The sequence below is a fragment of the Coregonus clupeaformis genome, chromosome 40 (genome assembly GCF_020615455.1).
Source record: "Coregonus clupeaformis isolate EN_2021a chromosome 40, ASM2061545v1, whole genome shotgun sequence".
NCBI classification, from domain to species: domain Eukaryota; kingdom Metazoa; phylum Chordata; class Actinopteri; order Salmoniformes; family Salmonidae; genus Coregonus; species Coregonus clupeaformis.
The window spans coordinates 13,083,757-13,109,012 of NC_059231.1; the positions used below are offsets into that span (position 1 = coordinate 13,083,757).

A 25,256-nucleotide genomic window follows, 5' to 3' on the forward strand; every position below is an offset into this window, starting at 1 on the left:
GTAACTCAACCCACTGTCACCTACCGTCTGTTACTCCCTCGACACTACAGGATAAACCCTACGTTCCACGTCTCCCTGCTGAAACCTGTTCATTATAGCCCGATGTATCCACCAATCGCTCAACAACCTACTACACCACCTTTGGAGGATGAACAGGACACCACCTATACAGTCCACGAGATACTGGAGTCAAGACGGAGACGAGGGGGCATCGAATATCTCATGGACTGGGAGGGATATGGACCGGAGGAACGGTCCTGGGTTCCTGCTAAGGACATACTAGACCCCGCTCTCAAGGCCACTTTCCACGCTGAACACCCAGATCATCCCGGACCCCGACCCAGAGGAAGACCACCCGGTAGAGGTAGAAGGCCGTCAGGAGCCGGCCCTGGGGAGGGGGATACTGTAAGGGATCGGGGGTTGGCTGGGTCTAGACAGAGTCTGACACTTCCCCGATCTACAGAGAGGGAGAGTCATCAGACTCGATCTGGTTCACCTGAGTTCTGAGCACACCTGTCCGTAATTAGGGTAGGATATAAGGTGTGCTCAGAAGTTCAGTCGGTGCGAGGTATTGTTCCTTTGTGACTTGTTAAGCGTTTTGTTCCGAGAGAGAGAGAGAGTTTGTTGTTTTGATTACCCGTGTATCCGACCTGTGCCTTGTTGTTTGACTTCCCGAATTGCTTAATCCTCTGCTTGTCTACCCCAGTGATTACCGTCCTCTGATCCTGTGCCTGTGACCTCGACTACGACTAAGCCCGCTCCTTTGGTACCTCTGCCTGTCTATGCCTTGCCCGGTTTTGACCACAGCCCGCCCGACCACGATTAAGCTATACCCTTGTCTGTACTCTAATAAAGCATCGCTATTCTGCGATTGGATCTTACCACTCTGTCCGAGTATTCATTACAAAGACACATCTACCCGATCACAGTCAACACAAATATATTTTATAGTAAGAATATAATGAAATACAGTGGCGACCCGTCATTCATACCATGTTATTTTGGCATTAATACGTGTCACATATCAGTTTGCAAACAACGTAAAAAATTTAATAAAAATCATTGAGTTAATAAAGCTGCATACAAACATGGTCTCTTTTTTGCTTTCTTGAGTAAGGCAGCTTCAAAATGCAGGTGTTTCAGCCTAGCTCAGTGCTTTCTGTGGTTGTGGGGCAGCCAGCGGAAAATACGGAGCGTAGGGGTTGGTAATGTTCTCTAGTTGCGCCGTGATTGGCTCAGTGTTCTGTCACTCATGGGGACACTACGTCACCGCCAAATCTAAGGGTAGAGCTTGAAGATTCAAGCCCCTTGGGTGCTTCCATAGAGTTACATTAGAAGTGCCCATCCAAGAAGGCTGAAAGTCATTGGCCACAGATGAAATGACGTCAAATCACGTTATATCTACAGTAGCTTTGATTGGACTGATCATGTCAACATCATACTTTCAAAATCTTAGCTAGCAGTCATGATCATGAATCAAGTCGACAATCTACTGGCAAATCCTTTTTAATCCTTGTCATATGAAGAGAAGAAATTAAGAGAAATTATAGATAAAACTTATCGGTGCTCATCGGCCATTGGACATAAACATTACACAACAAGTTGGAAATCGCAAATTCAACTATGAGTGGTTTGGAAGGAATCAAAGGCTAACTGCAAGCATTGCAAAGCAATCACTAGCCTGTTAGTCAGTGGAGTGGGGGTGTGGTCCCATGTCTTGGTTTAACGGTCTCTTTTCCAAGCTTAAAATGATACATTCAGCATTGGCCATGCTGTCAATCCAGAAGGATTTCTGCCACGCTCAAAACAACTGTTAACTCGGAACTGGGAAATCTGACTTCAGTGAGTTCAAGACAACTGGGAACTCCGGAAAAAACTAACTCCGACTGGGAAAATAGTTTTGAATAGTCATCCAACTCGGAATTGTAAGTCGGGAACTCGGGACTCTTTCTAGAGCTACGACCTGAAGATCACTGACGTCATCATGATTCGACCTTGTTTTTTTCAGAGTTCCCAGTTGCTTGAAAGCACCATAAATCCAAAGAATGCCAGACTTTGATGACAAAGTTTGATGACAAAGTTTGCCCACGAAGGACCGCCGTGCCACCTTCCTGTTCAAGTGAGCACAGCACAACAAGGTGAGTCCAAAAATGTATTGTATGCTTCTGCATAAATTATGTAATTAGGAGATAGTATTACTTAATATTCTTAGTTACAGTATACTTAAGTGTTTGTTGTGTAGTAAGCTGTTAGTAGCCCATGTGCCTCACCTAATAATTTGCCAAGAGTGTGCAAAGCTGTCATCAAGGCAAAGGGTGGCTATTTGACGAATCTCAAATATATTTTGATTTGTTTAACACTTTTTTTGTTTACTACATGATTCCATATGTGTTATTTCATAGTTTTGATGTCTTCACCATTATTCTACAATGTAAAAAAATTGTAAAAATAAAGAAAAACCCTTGAATGTGTAGGTGTGTCCAAACTTTTGACTGGTAGTGTATAAATATATAAATATATATATTTTCATACCTGGAAGTACACGCCCCCTAATAATATTCAGGCACATAGCAGGTGTGTTTACAGTCTGGGTTGAGCTGCAGTGTTGGCAGCACAGAGAAAGGAATTAGGCATTTGTGCGACAGGAACATAAAAATAGTAATGTTCAAGCGAAGACGTTTAATTTATCATTAAGTTTGGATGCCAATAGAACAAACTCAACAACAACTGAACAAAGTTGGGTTGCATTACCTGGGTAGCTAGCGTTACCCGGCTAACGTTACTGCATTACCTGGGTAGCTAGCGTTACCCGGCTAACGTTACTGCATTACCTGGGTAGCTAGCATTACCCGGCTAACATTACTGCATTACCTGGGTAGCTAGCGTTACCCGGCTAACGTTACTGCATTACCTGGGTAGCTAGCGTTACCCGGCTAACGTTACTTCATTTTATTATTATTATTATGAACAATAAAACAAATACAAAAACAGAACTATACAAACAATAGTACATAAACCTCACAGACGGGTGTATTACATATCGAGATATATTTTCAATTTGTCAAAAGGTTTTATGGTACGTATTGCTTTTTTGTTTTTACACTTATTGATAATTTTTAAATAATATTTTATGGATAAAGAATCTTCCATGAAAATTAAACAAATTAACAATGAAAGTTAAATCAGGGTCCATATCATTTGGATCAAAATAAAACATAATATCAGAGTCTTTCAAATTAACATTAATAGTAGTTTATTTTAAAATAAAATATTCTAACTCACTCCAAAATCTTCTGCCATAAGAACAGTCCCAAAATAAATGGTCAAGAGTCTCTAAAACAAAATACAGTCGTGGTCAAACGATTTGAGAATGACACAAATACTAATTTTCACAAAGTCTGCTGCCTCAGTTTTGATGATGGCAATTTGCATATACTCCAGAATGTCATGAAGAGTGATCAGATGAATTGCAATTAATTGCGAAGTCCCTCTTTGCCATGAAAATGAACTTAATCCCAAATAAACATTTCCACTGCATTTCAGCCATCAGTTTCCTGGCCATGGACCCAAAATGTCTATGTTTTGTTCCCCGAGCCACTTAATAATCACTTTTGCCTTATGGCAAGGTGCTCCATCATGCTGTAAAAGGCATTGGTCGTCACCAAACTGTTCTTGGATGGTTGGGAGAAGTTGCTCTCGGAGGATGTGTTGGTACCATTCTTTATTCATGGCTGTGTTCTTAAGCAAAATTGTGAGTGAGCCCACTCCCTTGGCTGAGAAGCAACCCCACACATGAATGGTCTCAGGATGCTTTACTGTTGGCATGACACAGGACTAATGGTAGCGCTCACCTTGTCTTCTCTGGACAAGGTGTTTATTACGGATGCACCAAACAATCGGAAAGGTGATTCATCAGTGAAAATGACTTTACCCCAGTCCTCAGCAGTCCTATCCCTATACCTTTTGCAGAATATCAGTCTGTCCCGCAGCTGAATCAACTTTAGGAGACGGTCCTGGCGTTTGCTGGACTGTCTTGGGCGCCCTGGCGCCTTCTTCACAACAATTGAACCTCTCTCCTTGAAGTTCTTGATGATCCGATAAATGGTTGATTTAGGTGCAATCTTACTAGCAGCAATATCCTTGCCTGTGAAGCCCTTTTTGTGCAAAGCAATGATGACGGCACATGTTTCCTTGCAGGTAACCATGGTTAACAGAGGAAGAACAATGATTTCAGGCACCACCCTCCTTTTAAAGCTTCTAGTCTGTTATTCTAACCCAATCAGCATGACAGAGTGATCTCCAGCCTTGCACTCGTCAACACTCTCACCTGTGTTAACGAGAGAATCACTGACATGATGGCAGCTGGTCCTTTTGTGGCAGGGCTGAAATGCAGTGGAAATGTTTATTTGGGATTAAGTTCATTTTCATGGCAAAGAGGGACTTTGCAATTAATTGCAATTCATCTGATCACGCTTCATGACATTCTGGAGCATATGCAAATTGCCATCATCAAAACTGAGGCAGCAGACTTTTGAGAAAATGTATATCTGTGTCATTCTCAAAACTTTTGACCACGACTGTACATGTTATTGCATTTATAGTTTAAAATGTAAATTCCTTCTAGCTGTATTGAGGCTACAAAATCCTCATCAGTTGCACTTGGGGCACTGTTATATTCTCCTAAAAAAAGAATAGCATTTTTAGCTTTAATAACTATTTGAAACTCCTCAGGAGTGAATGTAACATTGTGTGTTTTCATGAATTCTGGATAATCATATAGTTAACCATCATTATTCAATAATTGTTTAACCCAGATAATGCTGTTGTCAAACCGGTTCTGGAAAAACAAAGACTTGTTTTTGTATTTGATGTCTTTCTTATTCCACATTGTATATATATGTGGGGGAAAAATTCTGTTTGTATATGAGGTTCCAAGTTAGAAGTACTTGTTTATGAAAGTTAGCAAGCTTAATAGGGATCTTACCCACATCAAAGTTGCATTTGAGTGAGAATTCTAGACCACCAATCTGCTGGAATATTAAATTACGGGTTTATATTCCAAATGCAATCCTTATTTCTTAGTTTTGTATCCATTTGATCTTAAAGATTATATTAGAGGTTTTAAAATCCAGAGCATTCAACCTGTCACGATCGCCGGAAGGAGCGGACCAATACGCAGCGCGTGGGAGTGAACATGATGACTTTATTAATAAAGCAACCACGACAAAACAACAAATGACGATAATGAAGTCCTCAGTGACACGACTGAACACGGAACAATAACCCACAAAACAAAGGTGAAAACTGACAGTTTAAATATGGCTCCCAATCAGAGATAACGACGACGACAGCTGACACTCGTCACACCCCGATTGGGAGTCATTGACTACAACATACAACACCTAGAAAAAAACAACCCACAGACCTGCAAACATAGAAATACACCCGACAGAACTACCAACATAGAAAAACACCCAAATCCCCAACAAAACAACATACACTCTAGCTCACATACAAAAGTCCTAGAGCCAGAGTGTCACAGTACCCTCAAAGGTGCGCACTCCGGGCGACCAGCATACGCTCTAGGGGAGGGTCTGGGTGGGCGTCTGTCCACGGTGGTGGCTCTGGCCCCGGTCGTGATCCCCACCCCACCACAGTCACAAACTGCTTAGTAGGCAGTACCTGACTAAGGGACAGCACCTGACTAAGGGGCAGCACCGACTAAGTGGCAGCACCGGACTAAGGGGCAGCACCCCGACCGGGCAGCACCGGGCCAGGCACCTGACTAAAGGGCAGCACCGGACTGAGGGAACTCCGGCTGGCTGGCTCAGGCTGATCCTGGCTGGACGGCTCTGGCGGATCCTGGCTGGCGAAGGCTCTGGCTGATCCTGTCTGGCAGAAGGCTCTGGCTGATCCCCTGCTGGCAAAAAGGCTCTGGCTGATCCTGTCTGGCAGAAGGCTCTGGCTGATCCTGTCTGGCAGAAGGCTCTGGCTGATCCTGCCTGGCAGAAGGCTCTGGCTGATCCTGTCTGGCAGAAGGCTCTGGCTGATCCTGTCTGGCGGAAGGCTCTGGCTGATCCTGTCTGGCGGAAGCTGGTCCCCAGTCCTGGCGTGATCCTGTCTGGCAGAAGGCTCTGGCTGATCCTGTCTGGCGGAAGGCTCTGACGGCGGTGGCAGACGCGTTGCAGACGGACAGTTCAGGCCCTGCCAAGACGGGCAGTTCAGATGGGAGATGGAGTCAGACTTGGGCAGACGGACAGTTCAGGCCCCGTGGCAGACGGCAGACTCTGGCGGCTCTGAGGCGCATCGTAGCTGTGCTGGTCGCCCGAACAGGAGGTACCGGGCTGAGGACACGCATCTCAGGGCTAGTGCGGAGAGAAGCAACAGGGCTTGCTGGACCCTGGGAACGCACATGACGCCCAGTGCGGGGAGCCGGAACAGGGCATGCTGGACCCTGGGGACTCCCATAACGCCTAGTGCGGGGAGCCGGAACAGGGCATGCTGGACCCTGGGGACTCACATACCGCCTAGTGCGGGGAGCAGCAACAGGACGCACAGGACTCGGGGAACACACAGGAGGCTTGGTGCGTGGTGTAGGCACTGGTGGTACTGGGCTGGAGCGAGGAGGTGGCGCCGGAAATACCGGACCGTGCAGGCGTACTGGCTCCCTTGAGCACTGAGCCTGCCCAACCTTACCTGGTTGTATACTCCCGTCGTCCCGACCAGTACGGGAAGGAGGAATAACCCGCACCGGCCTATGTGGGCGAACCGGGGAACACCATGCTTAAGGCAGGTGCCATGTAAGCCGGCCCGAGGAGACGCCCGGTGGCTTGATGCGTAGGGGCCGGCTTCATGACCTCCGGCTCAATGCTCAACCTAGCCCGGCCGATACGTGGAGCTGGAATGTACCTTACCGGCTATGCCTGCGTACAGGAGACACCATGCGCTTACTGCAGACACGGTGTCCGCCCGTACTCTCCTCCACGGTCAGTCCAGGGAGTAGGCGCAGGTCTCCTACCTGACTTCGCCATATACTCCCTTCTAGCCCCCCCCAAGAAATTTTTGGGTAATCCTCTCGGGCTTCCAGCCTCGACTCCGTGCTGCCTCCTCATACCACCTCCTCTCGGCTTTAGCTGCCTCCAGCTCTTCACGAGGGCGGTGATATTCCTCCGGTTGTGCCCAAGGACCCTTTCCATCCAGAATCTCCTCCCAAGTCCATGAATCCTTAGGAGGTGTCCACAAATCCTGTCTAGGTAGGTCCTGTTGCCGCTTGTTACGCTGCTTGGTCCTTTTACGGTGGGTTATTCTGTCACGATCGTCGGAAGGAGCGGACCAATACGCAGCGCCGTGGAGAGAACATGATGACTTTATTAATAAAGCAACCACGACAAAACAACAAATGACGATAATGAAGTCCTCAGTGACACGACTGAACACGGAACAATAACCCACAAAACAAAGGTGAAAACTGACAGTTTAAATATGGCTCCCAATCAGAGATAACGAGCCGACAGCTGACACTGCTACCTCCGATTGGGAGTCATTGACTACAACATACAACACCTAGAAAAACAACCCACAGACCTGCAAACATAGAAATACACCCGACAGAACTACCAACATAGAAAAACACCCAAATCCCCAACAAAACAACATACACCTCTAGCCCACATACAAAAGTCCTAGAGCCAGAGTGTCACACAACCAACCCTCCCTCACTTTGGGTGCTACATATTACTGCTTTTCTTAAATAATGAGATTTATTCCTTCATATGAAGTTCAATAATTTAGTATCAACCATTTTAGTTACTGATAGAGGAACATCCAAGGAAAGGGAGGTATAAACTAATCTGGACAGACCTTCAGATTTTGACAAAAGTACACGTCCAGTACACGTCTTTTCAACGCAAATAATTCACATTTCCTAATATTCAGAGATAAACCAGATACATGTGAGAAGGCATTAACACACTCAATAGCTTTGCTGACTTCATTATGATCTTTCAAAAACAATGGTGGTGTCGTCAGCCAATTGTGAACATTTGATATCTTTATCTTGTATCTGAATACCCCTAAAACTATCCTTATTGATATGAACTGCCATTACTTGTGTGAACAATACAAATAAGAAAGGAGAAATTGGGCATCCTTGTATAATTCCGCGTCTAATATCGAATCTCTGTGAAGTTCCATGGGATATGAAGTTCCATGGGATAATTTAACAGAGCTGTTCCTATTATAGTAAAGTGGAAATATTGTTCAACTGTATCAAAAGCCTTGTAAAAGTCTACAAATAAAATAAAGCTATCTTCCATAATGTGTTCATTGTAGTCTATCAAGTCCAATACTAGTCGAATATTATTACATATCTGTCTGCCCATCATAAAACCAGGCTGGGTATCATTAATGATTTGGTCAAGACCTTTTTTAAGTATTTCTGCAAAGATGGATGCAAGTAGCTTTCCATCATTGTTCGTTAATGTGATTGGTCTCCAATTTTCTAACATCATAGGATCTTTGTTTGGTTTGGGGATTACAGAAATTAGGCCTTGTGTTATAGAAACAGGCAGGACCCCTAAATCAATGGCCTCCTTAAAAACATAAAATATTGATAGAATTCACTAATAAGGCCATCATTCTCTGGAGATTTGTTCTCTTTTAACCTGCTGATAATTTTTGTTATTTCATTGATATAAATAAATTCATCACAAGACATTTGGAAGTCTTCATCTATGAATTTTGCACAGTCTTTGACAGAGTCTAGAAAGGCAGACATGTCACTAGCAGGACAGGCATTACTGGTGTAAAGATTAACATAGAATTCTGAAACAAATTTTGAAATATCTTTGGGATTTTCATTTTCTTTGCCATCTATCTTAAGCTTATGAATAGAGGTCAATTCAGATTTTTTTTTTTATCTCTAAATGTTTTTTTTTCACCTTCCTCCAACCATCTCCTTCTTGATCTTACAAATTCCCATTTTGCTCTCTCTTCATACAGTCATTCCAGTTCTAGTTGTAAAAAAAATAACGGACCATTTCCTCCTTCATCAAGGTCCTCCATAGAGATTAGAGAAAGTATTTCCTTAACAAGTTTCTCTTCCCTCAATCTTTTAAATTCAGCAATTTCTTTAACCTCTCTTCATGGCTGTTTGTCTTATTTCATACTTCATTCATTCCCAATATTTCCCATGACTTAAATAGCTGGGCTTTCCTCCAATTTTCTTGTATAATATCTTTGGCATCCATCTTGAAATGATCATCTTCCAACAATCTACTATTGAGTTTCCAATAACTCAGATTCGGTTTATTAACTTCAGAGCCATTCATATTTAAAGATAAGAATATAACTTTATGATCAGTTAGAATTGATGGGTCAATGGATAGCTTGACTGTGTTATCTAATGAATTAGAAATCAACCAGAAGTCAATTCTTGACTGTCTGGACATGTCCTTGTTACACCAAGTGAAGTCCTTTTGATCAGGATATTTAGATCTCCAAATATCGAATAATCCAAGACCAAGACATACATGATTAAACTCAGGATTAACAATGCTGGATCTGTTAGGAGGGGGATATCTGTCAATCACACAAAATTAAAATCTCCACCTAAGATAATGTTGTTATCCTGAAATACACCTTTAACTCTATTAATCAGGTCTTCAAATTCTTGAAATAATATCCTGTGGGTTTTGTTTGTTGTTGGATGCATAGATATTCCCTAATAAAAAACATTCGCTGTTCAAATTCACTGTTAAAATTAACCAACGTCCAGAGTGGTGAGTCTTACAACTGATGACCTTCCCTTTAAATGTGCCACTTAAAACTGCTACACTTGCAGAGTGGTTGCTGCCATATGATAACCAGATATCCTAGTTGTTGCCATATGATAATCAGATATCCTGGTTGGTGCCATATGATAACCAGATATCCTGGTTGCTGCCATATGATAACCAGATATCCTAGTTGTTGCCATATGATAACCAGATATCCTGGTTGCTGCCATATGATAACTAGATATCCTGGTTGCTGCCATATGATAACCAGATATCCTGGTTGTTGCCATATGATAACCAGATATCGTTACCCTATAGATTTAGCCAAAAAGCTAGATCGGAAGAACAAGCATGAGTCTATTGTAGAAAGTAAAAGTCTGCATAATACAGGAAAATAGCCTTACGTTTGAGTAAATTACAAATACCCCTGACATTAATTGAACAAAGAGATAAAGACATAAACTTCAACCAACAACTTTGTTATGCTAATATAGCTTTTCCTAAGGATATGTAACTCAAAAGGATTTCCATCCCATTGTTAACCCCTCCAAAAGAAAAAAACAAAGAAATACTGTCCATAAAGTTACCAAATTATTCTTATTCCCACAAGGGGGACACATTGTGTAGACCTTATTCACCCATAGTTAGTGTTTAGTTAACCAGTTCTCAGTTCAGCCTTTTCTCATTCAAGTATTTGTGTAAATTCTTTACAATAAAAGGCTGCTTTTCACCTGGCAATTATGCACTGTTTAGCCCTACCAGTTCTGTCCGAGTTAGACTCTGGCTCTCTCTCAAATGTTCTGATTTGGCTGCATTTCTTTCCCATCGATGATCACTCTTGCACCGACAAAAAAATTATGTTTTCCCTGCCTTTCGAGCTGCAGCCACCATCGGCCACAGTTTCTCCCGTGTCACTTTGTCCGCAGAGGTCAGATCCTCCGTGAACCTCAATCTTTGCTTGATGAGGAACTCACAGTTCTTTGCTCGCCTCCAGAGAAGATCCTGTGGTAGATCTGTTGGTGAACCGGATGATGGTTGTCCTCTGTCTCTTGTCTTGATCCTTGAGTCTTCCCAAACGATGAACGATGTCCACATTTTCCTGAGGTTTGGCTTTTGATTCGGGAATGACAGCTCCACAGCTCCCGCCTGCTCTGGAATTCCATGGAGCCTCAGGTTCCACCTGCGCCGGTATCTCTCCGCCTCATTCACCTTTTGCTCGAGTTCAGCCACCTTCTTTTCATTTACCTGGCAGATAACTTCCACCTTCTTCATGTCACTTTTGAGGGTTTTCACTTCTCCAGAGATAAAGTCAACAGATTTTTTATGGCCTCAGTTTTCATGGTATTCCTCCTAACCATGTACTCCAAGCAATCTGCACTTTCATCTATTTTTGCTGTCAAAAGCATCACAGTATTGTTTTGCATCTCAAGAAGTGACATACCCTCTTGCCCTCTCATCTTTTTCCCCGGGGGCTTGACTGGAGTGTCAGGGTCGTAAGGTAACAGCCTGAGCTGGGGACTGGATGGGCGCAGGTTGTCAGCATTGTTGTCCGTGCCACACCAAATTTTCATCACCCACAGCAGTATTCCCCCTACAGTTACATTCTGAAGAGGAGTACCCAAGACCATACCATCTATTTGCTGTTAATTGTCCATCTGATCATTTCTCCATTTCTGTTTTTTTGGGTTCTGGTCGTGGAAGTTTCCATGTAGACAAGCTAGTTTTTGAGCTAGCTACCTGATCTGGCTATCTAGTGTCGTCGCTAACTTAATAGTTTTAGAGGTGAATAACTTGCAGAAAGTAATCAATTACTTTGGTAAACAAACTAAACCATATTCATATGGGGTTTTATGACCTTAGAAATGACCAAATGGTCATATTTGGGTGAGGAAATCCAATAATTCCTTCAGCTACTAAACAAATGCATCTGTACTGACCGCCATCTTGCGCGTTTAAGAGTTTTAGAGCGTATGCCACCTTATGGCTACGTTTCATACTAAGCCGTAGCCAGAACTTTACCGAAATTATTACTAGGTCGTTAGGCGGAAACATAAAGTTTTGGCTTTGATACCGGCAATACCTTTCAGACATAAAGAAAAGGCAGAAAAACGTTGGCGTTATGATAAAGTTGGCGGAAAAAACGTCTTAGTGTGAAAGGGATACAAGAGTTGTGAATGCCCGCCCAAAAAGGACATTGAAACAAGCACCAGAACTCATTAGTTGACCTAGCAGCAGAGAGCAGTTGGCTGTTAGTCTCTCACCTCATTGAAGTGGACATCCTGCATGCCCACATCCTCCATCATGGATACTTCCTCATCAATGTTGGGGGTGACCACCCGGAAGGCTGAGCAACCCTGCCTGAACATGCCTACGGACCGTTAAGCAGATGGGAACACCATCAGTAAACCAAACAGACAGACGTTTTCTTATTTCTGCGGCCTGTTAAGACAGGTTCTACATTAAGGGGAAAATATGATTTCACTCGGAACATTCTGTCGTGTACAAACAGGCGAAAGGTCAAAGTTAGAGACTTGCGCTCTCATATAGTTTGCAATGAGTGGACCTGCTTTCACAGAACCGATTATCCCTCTGGTGTTAAGAAGTAAACAACACTGAAACACAGATCACACTACGTTACATAACCAAATCACAGATCTGGGGGCTGCCTGTATCAAGCGTCACAGAGTACTGATTCAGTTTTGCCTTTTAGATCACACTGAATAAGATATCGAGTGGACAAGGAGGACCTGATTCTAGATCAGCACTCTTCCTCTGAGAGGCTTTGATACCAGACGACCCCGGATCTTATCAGAATGTAGCAAGAATGACAGATTACATAGAAATATGTACACTATGCACAGTACAGTATTGGACTACTAACTAATAACTACCAATCATTTCATTAAAATCACATTGCGCTGACCCATTCATTAACCCCTTGTGAAGTTCTCCTGTCTTAAAAAAAAAGAGAAAATGGCACAATCAAGTGGCAATGATGAGCAACATACTGCTGACTGAAAACGTACCTTTTCTCCGGAGATACTCGGCCACCAGTGCCGCCACGTGCACATAACACATGGCTGCCTGTGAACAACAGAGAACATCACAGATACATCAGTATGTTTTACTAGCCAGCCACATGACTTGAATTCATCATATTACATATTCATATCGCATATAGAGATTCTACCATAATCCACACCTCAAAATAACACCCATCCCTCTGGCATAGGCCCATCCTCTTAAACATATACACTGTGACCCCTAGCCTCACCCCTAGCCTGGAAACGACCTTGAACAGGTCTCCTTTCTTCAAACTCTGACCCCTAGCCTGAACCCTAGCCTGGTACCAACCACGGGCAGGTCTCCATTCTTGACATTCTGACCCCTAGCCAGGTACCGACCTCGGACAGGCCTCCATTCTTCACACTCTGACCCCTAGCCTGGAACAGACCTCGGACAGGTCTCAATTCTTCACACTCTGACCCCTAGCCCGACCCCTAGCCATGTACCGATCTCGGACAGGCCTCCATTCTTCACACTCTGACCCCTAGCCTGGAACAGACCTCGGACAGGCCTCCATTCTTCACACTCTGACCCCTAGCCTGGTACCGACCTCGGACAGGCCTCCATTCTTCACACTCTGACCCCTAGCCTGGAACAGACCTCGGACAGGTCTCCATTCTTGCATTCTTGACACTCTGACCCCTAGCCAGGTACCGACCTCGGACAGGCCTCCATTCTTCACACTCTGACCCCTAGCCCGACCCCTAGCCTGACTCCTAGCCAGGTACCGACCTCGGACAGGTCTCCATTCTTCACACTCTGACCCCTAGCCTGGTACCGACCTCGGACAGGCCTCCATTCTTCACACTCTGACCCCTAGCCTGGTACCGACCTCGGACAGGTCTCAATTCTTCACACTCTGACCCCTAGCCTGGTACCGACCTCAGACAGGTCTCAATTCTTCACACTCTGACCCCTAGCCTGGTACCGACCTCGGACAGGTCTCAATTCTTCACACTCTGACCCCTAGCCCGACCCCTAGCCATGTACCGATCTCGGACAGGCCTCCATTCTTCACACTCTGACCCCTAGCCTGGAACAGACCTCGGACAGGCCTCCATTCTTCACACTCTGACCCCTAGCCTGGTACCGACCTCGGACAGGCCTCCATTCTTCACACTCTGACCCCTAGCCTGGAACAGACCTCGGACAGGTCTCCATTCTTGCATTCTTGACACTCTGACCCCTAGCCAGGTACCGACCTCGGACAGGCCTCCATTCTTCACACTCTGACCCCTAGCCCGACCCCTAGCCTGACTCCTAGCCAGGTACCGACCTCGGACAGGTCTCCATTCTTCACACTCTGACCCCTAGCCTGGTACCGACCTCGGACAGGCCTCCATTCTTCACACTCTGACCCCTAGCCTGGTACCGACCTCGGACAGGTCTCAATTCTTCACACTCTGACCCCTAGCCTGGTACCGACCTCAGACAGGTCTCAATTCTTCACACTCTGACCCCTAGCCTGGTACCGACCTCGGACAGGTCTCAATTCTTCACACTCTGACCCCTAGCCTGGTACCGACATCGGACAGGTCTCAATTCTTCACACTCTGACCCCTAGCCTGGTACCGACCTCGGACAGGTCTCCATTCTTCACACTCTGACCCCTAGCCTGGTACCGACCTCAGACAGGTCTCAATTCTTCACACTCTGACCCCTAGTCTGGTACCGACCTCGGACAGGTCTCAATTCTTCGCACTCTGACCCCTAGCCTGGTACAGACCTCAGACAGGTCTCAATTCTTCACACTCTGATCCCTAGTCTGGTACCGACCTCGGACAGGTCTCAATTCTTCGCACTCTGACCCCTAGCCTGGTACAGACCTCAGACAGGTCTCCATTCTTCACACTCTGACCCCTAGCCTGGTACCGACCTCGGACAGGCCTCCATTCTTCACACTCTGACCCCTAGCCCGACCCCTAGCCTGACTTCTAGCCAGGTACCGACCTCGGACAGGTCTCCATTCTTCACACTCTGACCCCTAGCCAGGTACCGACCTCGGACAGGTCTCCATTCTTCACACTCTGACCCCTAGCCCGACCCCTAGCCTGACTCCTAGCCAGGTACCGACCTCGGACAGGTCTCAATTCTTCGCACTCTGACCCCTAGCCTGGTACAGACCTCAGACAGGTCTCCATTTTTCACACTCTGACCCCTAGCCTGGTACAGACCTCGGACAGGTCTCTATTCTTCACACTCTGACCCCTAGCCTGGTACCCCTAGCCTGACCCCTAGCCAGGTACCGACCTCAGACAGGTCTCCATTCTTCACACTCTGACCCCTAGCCTGGTACAGACCTCAGACAGGTCTCCATTCTTCACACTCTGACCCCTAGCCAGGTACCGACCTCGGACAGGTCTCCATTCTTGCATTCTTGACACTCTGACCCCTAGCCAGGTACCGACCTCGGACAGGCCTCCATTCTTCACACTCTGACCCCTAGCCCGACCCCTAGCCTGACTTCTAGCCAGGTACCGACCTCGGACAGGCCTCCATTCTTCACACTCTGAACCCCTAGCCTGGTACAGACCTCAGACAGGTCTCCATTCTTGCATTCTTGACACTCTGACCCCTAGCCAGGTACCGACCTCGGACAGGCCTCCATTCTTCACACTCTGACCCCTAGCCCGACCCCTAGCCTGACTCCTAGCCAGGTACCGACCTCGGACAGGTCTCTATTCTTCACACTCTGACCCCTAGCCTGGTACCGACCTCAGACAGGCCTCCATTCTTCACACTCTGACCCCTAGCCTGGTACAGACCTCAGACAGGTCTCCATTCTTCACACTCTGACCCCTAGCCTGGTACAGACCTCGGACAGGTCTCTATTCTTCACACTCTGACCCCTAGCCTGGTACCGACCTCGGACAGGTCTCCATTCTTCACACTCTGACCCCTAGCCTGATACCCCTAGCCTGGTACCCCTAGCCTGGTACAGACCTCGGACAGGTCTCTATTCTTCACACTCTGACCCCTAGCCTGGTGCCGACATCGGACAGGTCTCCATTCTTCACACTCTGACCCCTAGCCTGGTACCGACCTCGGACAGGTCTCAATTCTTCACACTCTGACCCCTAGCCTGGTACAGACCTCGGACAGGTCTCCATTCTTCACATGGATGCGGGCCATGCTGTCCAGCCAAGTCTTACGGAGCTCGGGCGTGCTGGCGTAGGACTTTGCCAGGCTGTACTGCAGGTCCACCAGCATCTCCGGGTCCCTCTCATGCTCCTTCATCTGAGCCGTGGCCATCAGGACCGTCCGGATCCGCTTGGTCAGGTCCTTCACATCTGACGGGAAGGCTGTGTTCTGTACAGGACAATAAAGCAGGAAGAGTAAACACCAGATTATTCATGTGGTCCAATGAGAATAGAGCATCCCATCGGGTTCTGACCTTGATGGTCTTATCACTGTTGGCACAGTTGTTGATGATGGACAGGGACTGCTGGAAGCGGGTTCCTCCGATACCGATGACGTCAGCGATCAGCTGACTGACGGCGATCACCACCTGAGCGAGAGGGCAGAAGTTGCACACGTCAATAACAAACTACTCCCATAACCATCAAACAAACCACTCTTTAGGAGAGTTCCATAGAGACGTTCTGCCACACTCTCTCTCTCTCTCTCTCTCTCTCTCTCTCTCTCTCTCTCTCTCTCTCTCTCTCTCTCTCTCTCTCTCTCTCTCTCTCTCTCTCTCTCTCTCTCTCTCTCTCTCTCTCTCTCTCTCTCTCTCTCTCTCTCTCTCTCTCTCTCAATTCAATTCAATTTCAATTTAAGGGGCTTTATTGGCATGGGAAACGTGTGTTAACATTGCCAAAGCAAGTGAAGTAGATAGTAAACAAAAGTGAAATAAACAATAAATATTAACAGTAAACATTACACTCAGAAGTTTCAAAAGAATAAAGACATTTCAAATGTCATATTATGTATATATACAGTGTTGTAATAATGTGCAAATAGTTAAAGTACAAATGGGAAAATAAATAAACATAAATATGGGTCTCTCTCTCTCTCTCTCCTCTCTTTCTCTCTCTCTCTCTCTCACCTGTAGGTGAGTGCGAACGAAGGACTTGCGTCCTGTGTAGTCAAAGTTACTCTTCATGAGGAAGTAGAGGAGGTGAGCGGCGTCGCTGCGGATGGAGCTCAGCTTGGAGTTGCAGCACTTCAGGATCTCGTAACAGAACGAAGCACACATGTCAGCACGGCCCTCGAAGAAGGTACAGGGGAACTGGAAACAGACACACAGTGATGATCAAATACTCGGCACATTTAAGAGACAGAGAGAAAAACACTTCACTACTGTGAACTGTTAAGAACCAATGGCCTCCTCACCTTGTAGATGAAGGTGCGCAGCGAGGTGAAGACCTGCTTGAGGGCCGTCTCTGATTGGTTAATCTGTAGGAAGCAGAGGTGCACCTCAAACACCTTCTTCATGAGCGGGTTGTGGCCATGGTCAGAACAGAGCTGGGTCTGAGGACATACAAGTACAGACAGTTAGCAACTTCAAACGCCAGGGATTGACACTAACAGGCAACATCAAGTAAGAAGTAGAAACAGGGTGAAATATCAAATAAAATCACCAACAACATAGGAGGGTTCTTGTCAGTGATCGGTAAGACACAGCTGAAGAGGGAGTTTGAAGTTCCTTAGATAACATAAATCCCTTAACAAGTAAGGAAGGTGACGTTTTTTACACGTTCATGACCACTTTATTATTAATGAACAGAAACAGCAGTTAGGAGTGTACCTTGAATCCCGTGATGAAGATGCTGAGAGTGTCCAGCACGGTGAGACAGACCTCCGTGGCGATGTTCGCCTCCAGGACCGATTGGTTCAGCACGTCAGCGTCGGTGTGGCTATAGGCTGCAGAGGACACACACCACACTGCTGGAGCACTTCCAAAGCACCCTATTCCCTATATAGTGCACTACTTTTGACCAGGGCACATTGGACCCATAGGGGCTCTGGTCAAAAGTAGTGCACTATATAGGGAATAGGGTGTCATTTGAGACGCACACTCTGAGTCAGGGCTGCCTTAGATGCCCTCTTGTGAGTAATCATTGCAATACAGTCTGAGAGAATAGCTATTATTAGTAGCAAGGCAAAAACCATTGCTTAACAGGGAGGAAATAATATTCAGTTGAGTTGAAAACAAACGCATTCAACTTGTGATTTTTCAGCGGTTTGAATACAATGAAATGAGTTACGAAGGGAACAGAAATGAACAGGATAGAGGGAACAGAGGGTTTAAAGGGGCTCATTCTCAGCTATAATGGCATGCTCTTAATTCAACCAAATGAACAGAGCTAATAATAAATAGTCTGTAAGCTGCCTGTCGTTGACCTGATACATTCTTACCATGTTTTACAGATATTCCAAGTACACTTGAAATCTTTCTTACACTGAAAACACAAAGAAATTCACTTCATTAAAGGGAATCAAGTAAGAGACTTACTATAGAGCTGAATGTCTTTTGCTTTTGGTGAAGTCAATATATATATATATATACATTTTTTAAATGTTTTAATAAAAATATATATATATATGTATTTAGTTGGGTTTTTTAAATCGTTGCAACTCCCATTCGGACTCGGGCGATGGTGAAGGTCGAAACACGACCCCGCCAAGCCGCACTGCTTGTTGACACACTGCCTGCTTAACCCGGAAGCCAGCTGCACCAATGTGTCGGAGGAAACGGCGTACAGCTGGCGACCGAAGTCAGCGTGCATGCGCCCGACTGCCACAAGGAGTCGCTAGAGCGCGATGGGACAAGGACATCCCAGCCAGCCAAACCCTCCCCTAACCCGGACGACGCTGGGCCAATTGTGCGCCGCCTCATGGGTCTCCAGGTCGCGGCCGGCTGCGACACAGCCCGGGATTGAACCCGGATCTGTAGTGACGCCTCTAGCACTGCGATGCAGTGCCAGAGACCGCTGCGACACTCGGGAGGCCCTGGTGAAGTCAATACAACGTTACACAGTTAACTTGATCCTGATGAAAACCATCCCTTCAACACATATCCAGTGATGACTGACCCAAGGGGTCATATACTCTCTAGGATAAAACCATTCACTTTTGTTCACTCAAAACCACCACATCCATGGAGAAATGGCTCTAGAACGGCTGACTTTGGACTTGGGTTTGGCACACATGATGATGATGATGATGATGATGATGAGGTGACTGACTATAGAGTGCGGGGCCTCTGGTTAAGAGGCGGGTGTTTGGGGGCACTTACTGTGGTTAAAAGTGTATGAGTTATCCAGGCTGCTGAGTTGCTGTAAGCGGGCATGCATCATTCCCGCCCTGTTACGGGACACAGGCAGAGTCTGAGACTTCCGCTCATGTGCTGCTATGGGTCCCACCCCTTCCTGGCTCCTGATGAGGAAACAGGACACTGTTAGACGAGTGACCCACTACCAGCAGGGTCAGGGTTAGTCAAGCAGGTTAGATTGGATATTACACATACCAGGGCCAGGGTTAGTCAAGCAGGTTAGAGTGGATATTACACATACCTAACTATTATATTGATCACACAATAGAAGGAAATACTGTATAGCCTGGTAGCCAGATCGGTTCCTGTTTAAGGTTGTCTAAATCATAAACTGGCTCCCAGGCTAGAAATAGGGCCAAAGAGAAAATCAAACCCCTAGGAATGAAACAAATGTCTGCTTTAGGTATGTTAGGAGCACTTTGGAGCTCATTTGACCCACGACTATTCTTTCTACACTGAGTGTACAAAACATTAGGAACACCTTCCTAATATTTAGTTGCACCCCCCTTTGCCTGCAGAACAGCCTCAATTCATCGGGGCATGGACTCTACAAGGTGCCGAAAGAGTTCCACAGGGATGCTGGCCCATGTTGACTCCAATGCTTCCCACAGTTGTGTCAAGTTGGCTGGATGTCCTTTGGGTGGTGGACCATTCTTGATAGACAAGGGAAACTGTTGAGCGTGAAAAACCCAGCAGCGTTGTAGTTCTTGACACACTCAAACCGGTGCGCCTGGCACCTGCTACCATACCCCGTTCAAAGGAACTTAAATATTTTGTCTTGCCCATTCACCCTCTGAATGGCGCACATGCACAATCCATGTCTCAAATGTCAAGGCATAAAAATCCTTCTTTAACCTGTCTCCTCCCCTTCATCTACACTGACTGAAGTGGATTTAACAGGTGACATCAATAAGGGATCATAGCGTTCACCTGGATTCACCTGGTCAGTCTATGTCATGGAAAGAGCAGGTGTTCATAATGTTTTGTACATTCATGCGATCTTGATTCAGTGTTGATAAGTCAAGTTGTGAGGCGATCCAGAGAAGCTTGATTTACATTCATTACACCAGACATCGCTAGAGCAGAATTACAGCAGATAGTAGCAGCAGAAGCCAACGCATGCTCAATGAGAGAGACACAATAGCCTGTGAAGCTTATGGCAGGGTATAGCTGTGTGATGCAATTACATGGCCAATCAAAGTGGTGTAGCGTTATAAGACAGCCAATCAGAAAAGAGAGAAGAAAACATGCTTTTAGTATAGGAGAGTTAATTCCACCTGTAGTCTTACCCAAGCAGAAGGGGGCAGGAGCCATGTTTTATTTTTTCTTACTATATTAAACTTGCCAGCATTAAAGTGAATAGATAAACAGACAGTGGTGGTGGTCAGAGAGATCGGAGAGCCGTCAGGACAGAGAAAATGTGTGCCAGAGTCCAGTCCAAAGGCAAATATGAGCGTGCTTGGTGGTGTGTGGTTAATAGTGTGTGGTTATAGTGTGTGGTTATAGTGTGTGTTCTGTAGTGTTCGAGGGTCTTTACTTTACACACAACTCAACAGACCAAGCCCCACACATTAGCACTGTCCTGGGCAATATCAGTAGCGATATCAGTCAATGGTTGTGTCATTCAAACGATCTCAGGTGTTACTAGAAAACATTCATAGCATCTTCAAATAGTAGATATGGACTAGCTTGTGGTGTACTAGCACCTTAAAATGTCTGGGACAATATTCACACTGACATTAAAACAGCAACATTTTCAACACAATACTATCAACAAAATTGTAATAAATTAAGAATTTAGTCTCATCTACAGGTTTTACATAAAAGCTTCAATTGAACCATTCGGACAACAACATTACCTTGCGATGCATCTCTTTCCTATATATCTGAATTGATGGAGACACACTCTGGAGACAAAAGCATTAGACTCATTGTTACTCATTGTGGGTAATAGAGGATACTAAAACATACTCAATCTATACGGTAAACGGTATAAAGTAGCACCGGGACAATAACACCAAAGGTCAAGCTGACAGTCCAATGCTTACTCTACTAGTGTGAAGAAGTCCATGAGCTCAGTAGACGAGGCCTTGTTCCAGTATGTAAACAGAGCATCTGAAAGAAGGAGAGGTGGGGGGTTTTAAGTGCGTCCCAAATGGTACCCCATTTCCTATAGTGTCCTATGGACCTTTGTCAAAAGTAGTGCACTAAATAGGGAATAGGGTGTCATTTGGGATGCAAGTCCTGGGGAAACCACTGGCTGTAGAAAACACAGTTCACTAAGGATACCCTATTTTCCCCCACCAAAAAAAAAAACCAACAACATCAAATGAAGTACTTGACTACAAAGAGGTAAAGTCTTACCCTCAGACATGCTCTTGAGGACGTGCAGGAAGCACATGAGCAGGCTCTTGATCTCAGCCTGGTCCAGCTTGTCACAACGCAGCAGGCTGCCACCCAGGGCTGACGCTGGCTGGTTCTGAGGGGCAGTCACACTGGTCAGAGATCAGCTGGAATACGCTACATACGCTAGCTTGTCTTCTATTCACACCATGTTGCACTGCTCTGTTCACAGAGTACTGCTATTGGGAGATTTGTGCTAGTTGTTCTATTTTCCATGTTGTTGTCTACTTCTTGATCTTAATTTATGGTAATCTGTACATGTTTAATAAGGCAAAAAAGGGTAGGAAAAATAAGGTATCGAAGAATATTAGATGCTGATTTACGTACATTCGTCAGCAAAGAGAAAAACGTTAGTCTATCATTGAACTGATTATGTAATACTAAAGTACCCTTCAGTACATCTACTTCCTATACATTTACATTAATATGATGCATTCATAAGCATGTAAGCCTACTGTAATGGCTAGCAGCAAGCCCAGGGCACTCACGGTGCAGTATGGCTACACTAATGGAGTGAGTCACTAATGGAGTGAGTCACTAATGGAGTGAGTCACTAATGGAGTCAGTCACTAATGGAGTCAGTCACTAATGGAGTCAGTCACTCATGGAGTCAGTCACTCAGGCCCTGCTGGACTCTAGATGCGGGGGAGACTGACGGATCAGTTGTACGTGCAGGGCCTAATCACTAGAACTCTCCAAGCCGGGGCAGAGAGCAGGAAGCAGGAACCGACAAAACAGTGGAGTAGAAGTTCTACCATAGCGTGGGGAAATACAGTGTCTTCCTTTACCAGCAGTGAGTTAGTCTAGACCAGCGCTAACTGAGGATGACCTCATGGAAAGACTGAAGCTATTTCTTGTCTTGGAGGAGTGTTGACAGAGAAAGTTAGCGGCTAAACCTAGCTGCCATATACACTGAGTATACCAAACATTAGGAACACCTTCCTAATATTGAGTTGCTCACTTGTTTCAGCCAAGGAGCAACAAAGTTTCATCACGTTGTAAAGAACCCGTATATACGGTAACTGTGCCCAGCCCCTAAGTACTAAGAGTTCTGAGAACAATCCTCTAAAACTCTTACAGCTAAAAGAGTCACACAGCAAACATGAGGGAGATCAGAAATAAAGAGACTCGAGCCCGGGTAAATGCTTCAGTATCACTCCGACAGAAAACCTCATGAAGACATGCAGTAGCTGTGCTTCATGGCACCGGAGATGAAACTGTGTAACATCCTCCTGGCAAAGAAAGGAACACTGCAAAGACTAAAACACACTCTTACACACACTCCCAGACAGGACACTCTTGGGAGGAAGGGGAGGAGGTAAAGGTGAGGGAGGTTTATTCTGTACTTGGAGTGGAGTGGTGGTGTGATGCGGGACATGATTCTCTGAGACACTGGGGACAGTGAGCAGGGAAAAGTCCACGGTGGCGCGTTTGGAGCGAATGGAGTCCTCGGGCTCGGAAAATAAGCGCAGCACATTGGCAGAGTGTCTCCGCCTGTAATTATCCTTCTGCCAACAGCAGGAGTGGGAGGGTGGATGGAGGAGTCAATAGTACAAGTTAACAGGCAGTAACCTCATACCTGTCACTGGTATAACAGGTGTCTGTCTGAGAAATACTGAAAATGATGCATGGAACATCCTCAACTAAATCTGTGGCCTAAATCTGACCCACTAAATAGCTGCTGAATCTCGTATTGACCCCACACAGATTTATTTCAAGCCTAAACAGACTAACACACTAATAACAGCACTGCAGTGGTCATATGCTAGACCCTCAATAACTGATGACCAGTCTATCTGTCAAGCAGATCTCAGCCTGCAGTTATTTTACTAAAGCCAATACCAATAAGTTAAAAATGATCATCTTTAAGTAATGGTCCATGACAGTGGCTGTAGTATGAAGTCCATGGCGTTGTACCTTGTCCAGATAGTTGCTCTTATCGTTGCTCTTCTCGGGAAGGCTGTTTCCAGAGTCAGTGCTGATGAGGGAGCCCCGGGAGTCAGTGTGGCGGACAGAGTTTGTGTTGGGGGTAGAGGATGCATGGGGGAGGCTGGAGAACACAGAAACGCCAGCACGGTTAAATATTAATATCAAATCACTATAATATAATAATTAATTATACTATAATAGTATAAATACCATATCCTCAATCACCATTGGACAACATGAGTGAAATCTCATCTATAGCCCCCCTATAGCCTCCCTACTGTTATTTTATTTTACTTCTGCTCTTTTTTTCTGTTGTTGTTTTATTTTACTTTTTTATTAAAAATAAATGCACTGTTGGTTAAGGGCTTGTAAGTAAGCATTTCACTGTAATGTCTGCACCTGTTGTATTCGGCGCATGTGGCCAATAAAATTTGATTTGATTTGATTTGAAATCTCACATCAGTGCAAAAAGCAGACTGAATCTCACCAGTGCCAGAGATGACTCCAAACACATCCTTGTGCAAACTGTTCTCGTACAAAGTACTGGACCTCGGAGGCGTCATCATCATGGAGTTGCCCAGGAGTGGGTCGTCTCTTCCATTCTGAAAGGAAAATCAACCATTAGTCAAGTCTTTGCAGGTAAGGATTTGAATTGTGGTCGTAGCCAGCCACTAGATGGCATCCTTACGTTGTTGATTTGAGTTGTGGTCGTAGCCAGCCACTAGATAGAAGCCTTACGTTGTTGGAGTGGTTGATGGTGAATGGGGAGACTTCCTTCACGTTGAGCCTGTGGACGTTCTCCTTGAGCAGACCGAACAGGGGCAGGTAGAGGGTGGCCAACCTAGCCTGCTGGCTCTGAAATAGAGATAATCTGATTAAATCAACTTCCTTTTCCCTTATGAGGAATTTCTAAATGACTAGAGAGGAAAGAGACAGGGATGACTGGGCTTACCTTGGAGGTGTAGCGCTCGTCAAAGGTGTGCTTGACCATCAGGTTCTTGAGCACGTGGATGGATATCTGACGGATCTCCCGGAACTCCTGCAAGGCCCCGCCAACCTCCCGCAGCAGCAGCCCAACCAGGAAGTGGTTCTTACAGAAGTCGTCTGTCAGCGAGTAGTCCAACTGGAGGTCTGGGAGGAGGACAAACAGGAGAGCGACGTTAGGAGGATGTCCCAAACCTCAACTATCTGCTATGATGTAAACAACAACACAACCGCAGCACTGAGCTGATGTTTGAACTGCAGCACTGAACTGATGTTTGAACTGCAGCACTGAACTGATGTTTGAACTGCAGCACTGAACTGATGTTTGAACTGCAGCACTGAGCTGATGTTTGAACTGCAGCACTGAGCTGATGTTTGAACTGCAGCACTGAGCTGATGTTTGAACTGCAGCACTGAGCTGATGTTTGAACTGCAGCACTGAGCTGATGTTTGAACTGCAGCACTGAGCTGATGTTTGAACTGCAGCACTGAGTTGATGTTTGAACCAGGTAGCTTAGTGGTTAAGCGCGTTGTTCCAGTAACCGAAAGGTCGCTGGTTCTAATCCCCGAGCCGACTAGGTGAAAAATCTGTCGATGTGCCCTTGAGCAAGGCACTTAACCCTAATTGCTCCTGTAAGTCGCTCTGGATAAGAGCGTCTGCTAAATGACTAAAATGTAAATGTAAATGTAAATGAACCGCAGCACTGAACTGATGTTTGCCAGAGCCAACATTCGACCTTAAATAGACTAGTTCCATTGGAATGAAGTTCAACTGCACTATAACGCTAATGGAGACTGTAATCAGGAAACCAAAACTATTTCCA

At 45.5% G+C, this 25,256-nt stretch overlaps 1 protein-coding gene across 4 annotated transcripts in view; it reads right to left on the reverse strand.

Annotated features, from left to right (window-relative positions):
- The window catches only part of LOC121555191 (dedicator of cytokinesis protein 9), a 140,792-nt gene that overhangs the window by 35,247 nt on the left and 80,289 nt on the right, over positions 1–25,256 (reverse strand). For 2 of the 4 annotated variants that reach the window (XR_006658014.1, XR_006658015.1), the window contains exons 31-38: positions 24,401–24,579; positions 24,187–24,303; positions 23,936–24,050; positions 23,437–23,569; positions 21,481–21,595; positions 21,165–21,231; positions 20,976–21,023; positions 19,178–19,220 (exon numbers count right to left, since the gene is read on the reverse strand). Coding sequence is in view for 2 of the 4 variants with exons in the window: in XM_045212082.1 (XP_045068017.1) it covers positions 12,038–12,144; positions 12,803–12,860; positions 15,936–16,151; positions 16,237–16,350; positions 16,888–17,070; positions 17,175–17,312; positions 17,590–17,705; positions 19,081–19,220; positions 20,976–21,023; positions 21,165–21,231; positions 21,481–21,595; positions 23,437–23,569; positions 23,926–24,050; positions 24,187–24,303; positions 24,401–24,579 (1,856 nt within the window). In the remaining 2 variants the exon portion in view is untranslated. Of the gene's footprint in view, positions 1–12,037; positions 12,145–12,802; positions 12,861–15,935; positions 16,152–16,236; positions 16,351–16,887; positions 17,071–17,174; positions 17,313–17,589; positions 17,706–19,080; positions 19,221–20,035; positions 21,024–21,164; positions 21,232–21,480; positions 21,596–23,436; positions 23,570–23,925; positions 24,051–24,186; positions 24,304–24,400; positions 24,580–25,256 lie in introns of those variants that run through there. The other 2 variants (XM_045212082.1, XM_045212081.1) reach the window with 2 other exon arrangements.